Here is a 12,617-nt window from a genome sequence, read left to right as displayed (position 1 = left end):
TTTTTTTTGAGACGGAATCTTACTCTGTCGCCCAGGCGGGAGTGCCGCGGCGCCATCTCGGCTCACTGCAAGCTCCACCTCCTGGGTTCACGCCATTCTCCTGTCTCAGCCTCCCGAGTAGCTGGGACTACAGTTGCCCACCACCACACCTGGCTAATTTTTTGTTTGTATTTTTAGTAGAGACGGGGTTTCACCATGTTAGCCAGGATGGTCTTGATCTCCTGACCTTGTGATCTGCCTGCCTCGGCCTCCGAAAGTGCTGGGATTACAGGCGTGAACCACCATGCCCAGCCAGAAAAATGAATTTTGAAAAGTGAATAAAGCCTCCAAGAAATTTGGGACTATGTTAAATATCCAGACCTAAGAATAATTGGTGTTCCTGAGGAAGAAGAGAAATCTAAAAGTTTGGAAAACGTATTTGAGGGAATAATTGAGGAAAACTTCCCAGCCTTGCTAAAGATCTAGCAAATACATCCAAATACAAGAAGCTCAAAGAACACCTGGGAAATTCATCACAAAACATCATTGCCTAGGCATATAGTCATCAGGTTATCTAAAGTCAAGACAAAGGAAAGAATGTTAAGAGCTGTGAGGCAAAAGCATCTGGTAACCTATAAAAGAAAACATATCAGATTAACAGCAGATTTCTCAGCAGAAACCCTACAAGCTTGAAGGGATTGAGGTCCAATTTTTAACTCCTTAAACAAAACAATTATCAGCCCAGAATTTTGTATCCAGAGAAACTAAGCTTCATAAATGAAGGAAAGAAGGTCTTTTCCAGACAGACAAATGCTGAGAGAATTCACCACTACCAGGCCAGCACTACAAGAACTGGTAAAAGGAGCTCTAAATCTTGAAAGAGATCCTCCAAATACAATGAAATAGAATCTCCTTAAAGCATAAATCTCACAGAACCTGTATAAAAATAATACAATGAAAAAGAATCAAGGTATTCAGGCAACAAATAGCATGATGAATAGAATAGTACCTCACGTCTCAGTACTAGCATTGAATGTAAATGGCCTAAATACTCCACTTAAATGATACAGAGTGACAGAATGGATAAGAATTTACCAACCAAGTTTCTACTGTCTTCAGAAGGCTCACCTAACACATAAGAACTCACATAAACTTAAGGTAAAGGGGCCAGGTTTTTCGCAGGCTACGTAAATAACACACCTAGTCAAACCAATCCCCTGGGCCCTATGCAAACCAGACACCACCTCCTCCAGCCTCCCGATATAATAAACTACCTTTCTACCTCACACAGGGTTTCTTTTTGTTCCAAGCCCCCCTTCCCTTGTCTCTGTACAGGGAAGCTGTTCTCTTCCTCTTTCTTGCCCATTAAACTTTTCGCTCCTTAAAACCACATGTGTCTGTGTCCTATCAGCACAAAACCAAAACCCTGGTGTTCCTCCAGTCATTAAAGCCATATCAAGACCACAGTGGAATAAAATTGGAAATCCACTCCAAAAGGAACCCTCAAAATCATGCAAATACATGGAAATTAAATAACCTGCTCCTAAATGATCACTGGTCAACAATGAAATCAAGATGGAAATTAAAAAATTCTTTGAACTGAAAAATAATAGTGACACAGCCTATCAAAAACTCTGGGATACAGCAAAAGCAGTGCTAAGAGGAAAGTTCATAGCATTAAATCCCTATATCAGAAAGTCTGAGGCTGGGCTTGGTGGCTCACGCCTGTAATCCCAGCACTTTGGGAAGCGGAGGCAGGCAGATTGCCTGAGCTCAGGAGTTTGCAGTCAGCCTGGGCAACATGGTGAAACCACGTTTCTACTAAAATTCAAAAAATTAGCTGGGCGTGACGGTGTGTGCCTGTAGTCCCAGCTACTTGGGAGACTGAGGCAGGAGAATTGCTTGAACCCCAGAGACAGAGGTTGCAGTGAGCTGAGATCACGCCACTGCACTCCAGCCTGAGTGACAAAGCAAGGCTCCGTCTCAAAAAAAAAAAAAAAAAAAAATTCTGAAAGAGCACAAATATATACAATCTAAAGTCACACCTCGCAGAACTGGAGAAACAAAAACAATCCAAACCCAAACCCAGCAGAAGAAAAGAAATAATGAAGATTAGAATAGAACTAAATGGAACTGAAACAAACAAAAAATACAACAGACAAATGAAATAAAAAGCTGGTTAGACAAAGATTAACCAAGAAAAGAAGACAGAAGATACAAGTAAGCTCAATTGAAAACGAAATGGGAGATATTACAACTGATACCAGAGAAATACAAAAGATTATTCAAGGATACTATGAACACCTTTGAGCACATAAACCGGAAAATCTAGAGAAGATGGATAAATTCCTGGAAATATAACCCTCGTAGATTAAACCAGGAAGATATAGAATCTCTGACGGACTAATAACAAGCAGTGAGATTGGAATGGTAATAAAAAAAAATTGCCAACCAAAAAAAGTCCAGGATCAGACAGATTCACAGCTGAATTCTATCAGACATTCAAAGAAGAATTGGTACCAATCCTATTGATACTATTCCAAAAGATAGAGAAAGAGGGAATTCTCCCTAAATCATTCTATGAAGCCAGTATCATCTTAATACCAAAACTAGGGTAGGACATAACAAAAAAAGAAAACTGCAGACCAGAAGAAAACTACATATCCCTGATGCACACAGATGCAAAAATCCTCAACAAAATACTAGCAAACTGAATCCAACAGCATATCAAAATAATAATTCACCATGATCGAGTAGGTTTTATACCAGGGATCCAGGGATAGTTTAACATATGTGAGTCAACAAATGTGACACACCACATAAGCAGAATTAAAAATAATAATTACATGATCATCTCAATAGATGCAGAAAAAGCATTTGACAAAATCCAGCATCGCTTATATGATTAAATCCCTCAGGAAAATTGGCATAGAAAGGAAATACCTTAAGGTAATAAAGACCATCAACAACAAACCCACAGCCAACATTATACTGAACAGGGTAAAGTTGAAAGCATTCCCCCTGAGAACTGGAACAAGACAAGGATGCCCACTCTCACCACTTCTATTCAACATAGTACTGGAATTCCTTGCCAGAGCAGTCAGTCAAGAGAAAGAAATAAAGAACATTCAAATCAGTAAAGAGGAAGTCAAACTGTCACTCTTTGCTGATGATATGATCTTATACTTAGAAAAATCCTAAAGACTCATCCGAAAAGCTCCTACAACTGGTAAATGAATTCAGCAAAATTTCAGGAAACAAAATTGATGTACACAAATCAGTGGCTCTGCTATATGCCAACAACACCTAAGGTGAGAATCAAATCAGTAACTCAACCTCTTTCACAATAGCTGCAAAAATAAATGAATAAGCTATTTAGGAATAATCCAACCAAGGATGTGAAAGACCTCTTACAAGGAAAACTACAAAACAGTACTGAAAGAAATCACAGATGACACAAAAAAGTGGAAACACAACCGATGCTCATGGATATGTAGCATCAATATCGTGAAAATGACCATACTGCCAAAAGCAATCCACAAATTCAATGCAATTTCCATCAAAATACCACTGTCATTCTTCACAGAACTAGAAAAAACAATCGTGAAATTCATATGGAACCATAAAAGAGCCCAAATAGCCAAAGCAAGACTAAGCAAAGAGAATAAATCTGGAGGCATCACATTACCCAACTTCAAACTACACTATAGGCCATAGTCACCAAAACAGCATGGTACTGATACAAAAACAGGCACATAGACCAATGGAACAGAATAGAGAACCTAGAAATAAAGCCAAATACCACAGCCAATTGATCTTCAACAAAGCAAACAAAAACATGAAGTGGGGAGGGGATACTCTATTCAACAAATGGTGCTGGGATAATTGGCAAGCCACATATGGAAGAATGAAACTGGATTCTCATCTCTTACCTTCCACAAAAATCAACTCAAGATGGATCAAAGACTTAAATCTAATACTTGAATCCATAAAGATTCTAGAGAATAATATGGGAAAAACCCTTTTAGACATTGGCTTAGGCAAAGACTTCATGACCAAGAACCCAAAAGCAAATGCAACAAAAACAAAGAAAAATAGATGGAACTTAATTAAACTAAAAAGCTTCTGCACAGCAAAATAAATAATCAGTAGAGTTAACAGACAACCCACAGAGTGAGAGAAAATCTTCAAAATCTATATATCTGACGAAGAACTAATATCCAGGATCTACAAAGAACTCAAACAAATCAGCAAGAAAAAAAAAATCCCATCAAAAATTGGGCTAAAGACGTGAACAGACAATTCTCAAAAGAAGATACATAAATGGTCAAAAAGCATATGAAAAAATTCTCAACATCGCTAATTATCAGAGAAATGCAAATCAAAACCACAATGTGAAACCACCTCACTCCTTCAAGAATGGCCATAATCAAAAACTTAAAAAATAATAGATGTTTGCGTGGAAGCAGTGAAAAGGGAACACTTTTACACTCCCATCAACACCACTATGGAACCACTATGGAAAACAGTGTAGAGATTCCTTAAAGAACTAAAAGTAAATCTACCATTTGATCCAGCAATCCCACTACTAGGTATCTACCCAGAGGAAAAGAAATCATTATATGAAGAAGATACTTGTACACACATGTTCATTAGCAGCACAATTTGCAATTGCAAAAACATGGAACCAGCCCAAATGCCCACCAATGAAGAGGTGGATAAAGAAAATGTGATATATATATACACATATATATGTGTGTGTATATATATGATCGAATAGTACTCAGCCATAAAAAGGAATGAAATAATGGCATTCACAGCAACCTGGATGGAATTGGAGATGATTATTCTACGTTATTCTAAGTGAAGTAACTCAGGAATGGAAAACCAAACATCATGTGTTCTCACTCATATGTGGAGCTAAGCTATGAGGACACAAAGGCATAAGAATGATACACTGGACATTGGGGACTTGGGGGAAAGTGTGGGTGGGTGATGAGGGATAAAAGACAGCACATTGGGTACAGTGTACACAGCTCGGGTGATGGGCACACCAAAATCTCAGAAATCACCACTAAAGAACTTATTCATGTGACCAAACACTACCTGTTCCCTAAAAACCTATTGAAATTTTAAAAAATTTAAATAAAAATAAAATAAGTAAAATAAATAAAAAGATAGAATGGCTTTAACAAAACACCTCACAATGTCAAGTGCTGATGAAGATATGGAACAACTAGAACTCTGATACACTGCTAGAGGGGCTGCAGATGGTATAACCATAGCCGCCATGGGAAAGTCTGGCTGATGCAGACAGTTAAATATGTAACCCATAGGATTCAGCAGTTTCCTCTCTTTGTATTTACCCAAGAGAAATGAAAACTTATATTCACATCAAAATCTGCACGTGAATGTTCATAGCAGTTTCACTTATAATTGCCAAAAACAATTCAAATGCCTTTCAGTTTTATAAATGAATAAACAGTGGTTCATCCATTCAGTAGAATACTCAGCATTAAAAAAAAAGGAATGAAAAAACATTAAAACAGCATTTAGAAAAAGAATGTGCAACAACATAGATGAATCTGAAATGCATTATGCTAAGTCAAAGAAGCCAAATATTTACTCTTGTATTAACATGATAGTCAATTGCAGAAAGTACAGCCAAATAGAGGCCAGACTTTAGAGAAATAGAAAGATAAATTTAGTCTCCCTACAGTGCTTTCTAGAAGTTTAAAAAGCTAAAACTTGTTGTTTTTTTTTACTCTTTTTTTAGAGACAGTGTCTCACTCTGTCACCTAGATGGGTGCAGTAGCTCACTGCAGTCTTGAACTCATAGGCTTGTGCAATCCTGCCTCAGCCTACCAAATAGCTGAACCTCAGCTATGTGCCACTATGCCTGGCTAATTTTTATAAAAAATTATTTTAGAGACAGGGGTCTTCCTGTGTTGCCCAGGCTGGTCTCTAACTCCTAGCCTCAAGTGATCCTTTCACCTTGGCCTGCTAAAGGACTGGATTACAGATGTGAGCCACTGCACCCAGCCAAACTTAGTTTTTTGACTTTTTTTTTTTTAATAAGCAGCTTGCAGTTTAAAAGATACAATTTCTTTTCAATAAATTGTGAGTACTTTTGTGAGCCAGTAGAACTAGGCCACAGTGGAGCCAGTCTGACCTTTTATTCTGCTTCCAGGGCAGAACACTCTTTTGTTTATGCAGCTAAAAGGGTATTACCCTTCCTGATACATAAGAAAAATGCAAATCTTGGAGTGCTAGGCTGCACATACTCCTGTATAACCTGAAAGAAGTTTTCTTTGAATGAAGAAAGTAACACCAATTATTAAATATGCCTTATGTTTTTTTCATCTTTATTCATCTTTAACATGAAGATGATACTACCTACTTCAGACTGTGGTGAGGTTTAGGATAAATCATGTAAACTGATTAGAAATGTGTCTGGCACAAAGTAAGTATGCAATTCATCTTAACTATTATTATCTAGTCCACAATGTACCAAAAGTGTTCAGGCCTCCAATAAAATCTAATCACCACATTAGAAAAATTGCATGAGAAAATTTATTCAGTTTTTCAATTTGCTTTCACTTTCTGACTTGGGTTAGAAGAGAGTCAGCGAAATGATGGTTTCTTTAGTTCCCAAGCAGGTGAGAAAAGAGGAGGCCCAGTACATCAGGGTGATGGCGGGGAAACCACAGACAGAAAGGACCCATGGGATGTTTGGCAAGGCTGAAGGCAAAGGCTGAAGTATTAGGGATTGGAGGATCAAGGATTTGCGGGGTCACTGCTTCACTGGGACGTTCTCTTGTTCCAGGGCCATTCATCTAGTTATCTTCCCTTTTCTATTAATATTTGCTGCTAATATCAGTGTTTCTCTGTTCTGCAAACATACAGCTCTTTAGAAAGTTTTCTGTGGGATTTAATGTTACCTAACTTTGGAGAACCGAGATGTGGAAAACTCCCCTACCATGTTCCTTCCTCTTGTTTTTCTATGGGCGTTCTCCCTGTTTTGGGGGTGAGGAGGGGAAGGAGGATACTAAAGTACGTATGGGTACATGATGTTCTAGATAATTTTCTAAGGTATTATTTGTAATACTTACTGTAATAATAATGTATCCTGAAATTTTTTCAAATTTTTAAATTAATGTACATACAAAATAATATATAACTGTGTTTTGAGATGACAATCTATTGCATTATTGATTACACTATCAGAAATCAATAATGCTCTTAAGCCCTAGATCCTAAAATTTGAGAATAATTTGTAGAATCATAATTCTTATCCTTGAATTTGAAAATCAAGCTCAGTGTGTCTCCAAATTATCTTCTAAAATTAATTCATGTGAAAATTGTGTTCTAGGAATTAATTTTACACAAGTATAAGTTTATATATTCATTTTATTTATGAAACCATAAAGATAATGGCATTAATCATTTGAAACAGAACGTTGGAACACTTTTAAAAATGTTTTGGAAAACCTTTTCTAGAAGGAACATAAAATGTCATATGTATTTTAATAGCCATCTTAAAATATTCTTGTTTAGCTGTGCAATGGAGGATCAGTGACTGACCTTGTGAAAGGATTTCTGAAGAGGGGTGAAAGAATGAGTGAGCCTCTAATTGCCTATATTTTACATGAAGCACTAATGGTAAGGCAATTTAAATTGTTTGTGCATTAATTATGAAGCAGTTCCAGTTAAAAAAAAATGTAGATCCTATTTTTAGAAAAATGTCACTAGTTATACTACATTAGTATTTATTGATGCAAGAATATATGCAAAATCTTACATGTTCAGCATAGCTAATTCTTTTTTTCCACTACAAATCTACTCTCATTGTACCAACAGGATCCTGAATTCTGACCTCTTAAGTGTATTTCTGAGACTGAAATAGTGATGAAGGTAGAAAACTAATAATAGGGTTTTTTGGCCATTACCTTAAATAAGTATATGAAATAGTTTCTTCCATTGAAACTCACACATTTGTAATATGATATTTGCTAAGAAGTAAGGAGCATGCTTTGATTTTGTGAATTTTTATGTGATTCAAACTGGAAATTATGTTCTTTGATGTGACTAACTCAATGTGAAACATTTGAGTGTCTGAATGTTAATTTTATTATGTGTTTCTATTGATTTTGTACAAGTACATCATCTGAAAATTTTTGTTGTTTGATGCTTTTGTTAAGAGTCATTATATACTTCTCATCGTCTAGGGACTTCAGCATTTGCATAACAACAAAACTATCCACAGAGATGTGAAAGGAAATAACATTCTATTGACCACTGAAGGTGGAGTGAAACTAGTAGATTTTGGTAAGTTTTGTTTAAACTGCATAAGTTTTAACTGCATGATGAACTAGTATGGTATGATTTGATCTTTTTCAAATGACCTTCCTGTCTAGGTATTGCAAATAGAGGAAAAATCAGTAATATCTTATTGAGGTAAGAAGTGCAGAGATAATTTGGCAAATGAGAGATTCCCAGAATAAAGGGTGACTTCTTTCAAGTCAGCTAGTTTGTGCTCATATAACACCAGTGTAGTAACATGCGTAGTTGATTCTCTAAAACAGCATCTCAAATGATTACTGTAAGCCTATAATGACAATCGCATGGCTCCTACTAGTGATTGCTTTGCAAATGGCCATATATCCAAATCCAGGATTTTGAGATGTGAGGGGAAATTTTCATTATCATCTGGGAGTATTTCCTCCCTCCTAAGGAGAAAGAGGAAAAGATGGTCTCTTTCTTCCTCAGGACCCTTGCGTGTCATATAGTGATGCTGGAAACTGCTACAGTTACCTGTGACTAAGATGCTGTGTCCTGAGCAGAAAGCCAACTCTGAGAAAGGCAGAGCTGAGAGAGGGGAAGAATGGGGGTGTTTGATAACATAATTGAGCCATTAAGTCAGTCAACTTTGGAGGCTGCCTTATCTCTGGACCTTTTGTTATGTGAGATAATAAATAAATAAATTTCCATATTTACTAAACTTTCTTGTGAGAGTGGATGACAGTAATCCTGAAGATGTCTCTATCCTTCAGTCATTATTCTCTTTCCCTTTTGCACTGTAGTTGGGTAAGGTATCCCTCCTTGTGCTTCTGTAACCTGTGTATACTTCCATGTTTGCATTTATCATATAGAATTATAATTATACATTTGGTGTTTATAGATAAAGATACTTAGAAATATAGGTGGACAGACAGGGTCTTTGAGAAGTGGGACTCTGTCTTAGTCTATTTTGTAGACCTAATGCTTTGAGTATAGAAGTCCACTGAGTGTTAGTTGAATGAGTGAATCTTCTTTCATTTTGCATTTTGGAAACTAAAGCTCAGCAAGTTAATGGGTTAATTTTTAAAATTTCTTTAATATCCAAGTATTTTGGCTTAGCCCAGGAATGAATTTCAGAACATCTAGAGAGGAATGGGTGAATGGTGTATCCTCAAACATGCATGTGCATGTGCTTTGTTTTTCTCACCTGTGCATCTGAAAACTACTGAGCAGCAGTGAATTTGTGAATTCCTGATTAATTACTGGGGTGCGGCTAGTTTTTGTTTCTGGTTGAATTCAGAGCCTTGAGCAATCTATCTGGGTTAGTGTACTAATAAGGGCTTCTGCTTGAAATTACAACTCATTCTTCACTGCTCCACAGGAGGGGCCATTATTCTCTCCAGAAAATCATTTTGGCTATACTCTAAGACAGACTCAATGGAGAACTTGTTATTTAACTTGGAATCTCACAATTCCCCTCCTCTAAAAAATCGATACAGTAAGCATAGCATAGATTGAAAATTGTTAAAACAAGTATCAATAAACAACATTTTAGCTGTTAAAGAAAAATTTAGTAAACCAGAAGCTTTGAGAAATGTAAATTCCCATGATTTCCTCCAAAACAAACTAGATTAAAAACGTATACTTAGATAATAAATAAGGCAACCTTTTATATGATTTTGTTGTTGTTGTTGTTGTTTTGAGATGGAGTCTCGCCTCTGTCGCCCAGGCTGGAGTGCAGTGGCGCAATCTCGGCTCACTGCAAGCTCCACCTCCCGGGTTCACACCATTCTCCTGCCTCAGCCTACCAAGTAGCTGGGACTACAGGTGCCTGCCACCTCGCTCGGCTAATTTTTTGTATTTCATAACAGAGACGGGGTTTCACTGTGCTAGCCAGGATGGTCTTGATCTCCTGTCCTTGTGGTCCACCCGCCTCGGCCTCCCAAAGTACTGGGATTACAGGCGTGAGCCACTGTACCCGGCCTTTATATGATACCTTTTTAAAACATCATAAATTGGAGTAGTTAACAAAATGAGAGCTTTGGTCTTACATTATTTGATTTGTAGATTTTCGGCAATAATTAGAAAAGAGGGCCAGTTGCTTACGAAATGCATTCCTGGTGTCTGACACCAAAATATTATTAATTACATATAAGGTAGTGCTTATAATATTTCTATTCTCCACAGTAAGAGGACATGGATTCAGTTTGCCTATGGTGATTAGTAGGTTGTTGTATGAATTAAAACCTGAGGATGGTAGGGGTGTAAGTTTATATTGAAATTTCTTGAGGGCAGAAAGAACAAGAGGTGGTAAACCACAACTTGCAGAATCAAACTGAAAATCAATGTCCTCATTTTATTTTTAAATCAAATTTTCAGAGAAAGCTACAGCTGGGAGTAAAGGATTTTAGAATCAATTTTATTTGAATCTGCCACTTCATAATTGTACTATCAGCTCATTATCGGGTACTGAAGATCTTAGATGACCATCAGGCACCTCATACTCAGAATGTCCAAAATGGAGCTGTACCACCTCATCTGTCCCTAGAAATCTGCTCCATATAAAGAGTTTCTTGTCTTGGAAAGTCGCCTGCATCTACTCGTTGCGCAAGATGAAAATCTTAAGCTCATCCTCGAGTCTTCCCTTGTTTTCACCTCCCACTTATGCAACTTAGTCACAAAACTTGTCTCTCTGTCAGATATCCCCAGATTCCATCTTTACTGCTCCTGCCCTGGTTCTAGCCCTCATCTCTTGCCTGGGCTCCTGCAGTTATACTTTACTGAACTCGCTGCATCCTAATCTCCTTCCCTTCCTTCCATTCCTTTCTCCACATGGGGGATCCTTTCAAAAAACACATCTGATTCTGCCACTACCTTGTTCAGTATCCCCATCCCTTGGGGAGAGCTTTTCCTTCTGATCCTCCGTGGTGGCACACAGTAAGCAAGTAATGAGTAATAACTTCTTTATATCTCTTGGCGCTAATTAGGTGCCCTCTCTTCCCGTTACCTATTAGTCAGGTCGGGGTCTTTCACTACCTTAAATGTGCTGTAATCTTTCCCAGTCAGAGCTCTTACACTTGTAACTTGGAAAGTACTTTGAAATTTATTGATGTGCTTTTTCTTTTTTTCCTGCCTGATAACATGATCTTCACCCCAGTGTGCCTGAGGCATCACTCTGTTTGGCAGTGGGAAAATATTAACATTTATTCTAGAAGAAATGCAAATTGCAAAAAAAAAAAAAAAAAGACTGAGGTAACAGTTTTAGCATTCAAAATAGGAATTTATAGCAAGGCTATCTCTTGAGGAAAGCCTATCTCCTGAGGAAAGTCTGTCTACATTGCTTTACCTTCTCTTTAGCATATGGAGAGTGAGTTTTCAGGGATACACCATAGGGTTTTTCATAAGTGAGGATAGAAAGAAGGGAGAAATCTTTTCCAATTCTAGGGTCGTTGTGGAAAGATGAAACAAGGTGAAGCAGGGCAGTGAGATGAGTTTTTTCTTTTTTTTTTTTTTTTGAAACAGAGTTTCACTCTGTCACCCAGGCTGGAGTGTAGGAGATGAGCTTTTAAAAAGATGACGAGGGCAGGAAGGAGCTCTTACCTTCTGTATTAGTCCGTTCTCACACTGCTATAACGAACTACCTGAGACTGGGTAACTTATAAAGAAAAGAGATTTAATTGACTCACAGTTCCACAAGCTGTGCACAAGGCATGGCTGGGGAGGCTTCGGGAAACTTACAATCATGGCAGGAGGGCAAAGACGAAGCCGGCACATCTTACCATGGTGGCAGGAGAGAGAGTGTGAAGGGGGAAGGGCTACACACTTTTAAACAAGTACATCTCATGAGAACTCATTATCACGACAACAGCAAGGGGAAGTCTGCCCCATGAACCAATCATCTCCCACCAGGTCCCTCCCCCAACATTGGAAATTACAATTTGATATGACATTTGGGTGGGGATGCAGAACCAAACCATGTCACCCTCACGCTTTCTACCGCTCTCACTCGGCATTCCTGAGGAAGCCACTCAGAATCTGCCGCATTCCTGTCTGGGGTGAGCCACATCATTGCTAACCTGTAGGGGCAGAGTGATCAGTAGGGGAAAGACTCAAGTTAGCTTCCCCCAAACCCTTAGCTTTAGTTTCCAGAAACCTGAAAGTAGTTGCTAATCTAGCTGGAGAGTTTCTAGAGGGGGTTTTTCAGAAGTTAAGGGGGATGTACAGTGAGGCACTGAGCAGATCCCCTGAGCCGGCTCTGCTGTGTCTAAATGGGAGTCACAGGCAGACCTCGGAGTATTCTCAGCTCCAACTGGAGCAAACTGAGCAAATCTGCAGGAGGAGCCACAGGAAGCCCTGTC

The 12,617-nt window shown here is 38.2% G+C and overlaps 1 protein-coding gene across 1 annotated transcript in view; it reads left to right on the top strand.

Moving 5' to 3' along the window:
- MYO3A (myosin IIIA) overlaps positions 1–12,617 on the top strand; it is a 271,870-nt gene that overhangs the window by 52,901 nt on the left and 206,352 nt on the right. Inside the window, 2 exon segments of the mRNA XM_017870799.1 lie at positions 7,537–7,641; positions 8,208–8,307. Of these exon segments, the coding sequence (XP_017726288.1) occupies positions 7,537–7,641; positions 8,208–8,307 (205 nt within the window).

This window comes from Rhinopithecus bieti, unplaced genomic scaffold, assembly GCF_001698545.2.
Source record: "Rhinopithecus bieti isolate Rb0 unplaced genomic scaffold, ASM169854v2 scaffold_5022, whole genome shotgun sequence".
NCBI lineage: Eukaryota > Metazoa > Chordata > Mammalia > Primates > Cercopithecidae > Rhinopithecus > Rhinopithecus bieti.
Note: the sequence above shows the minus strand (reverse complement) of the source record. Positions and strands in the feature narration are given on the sequence as shown.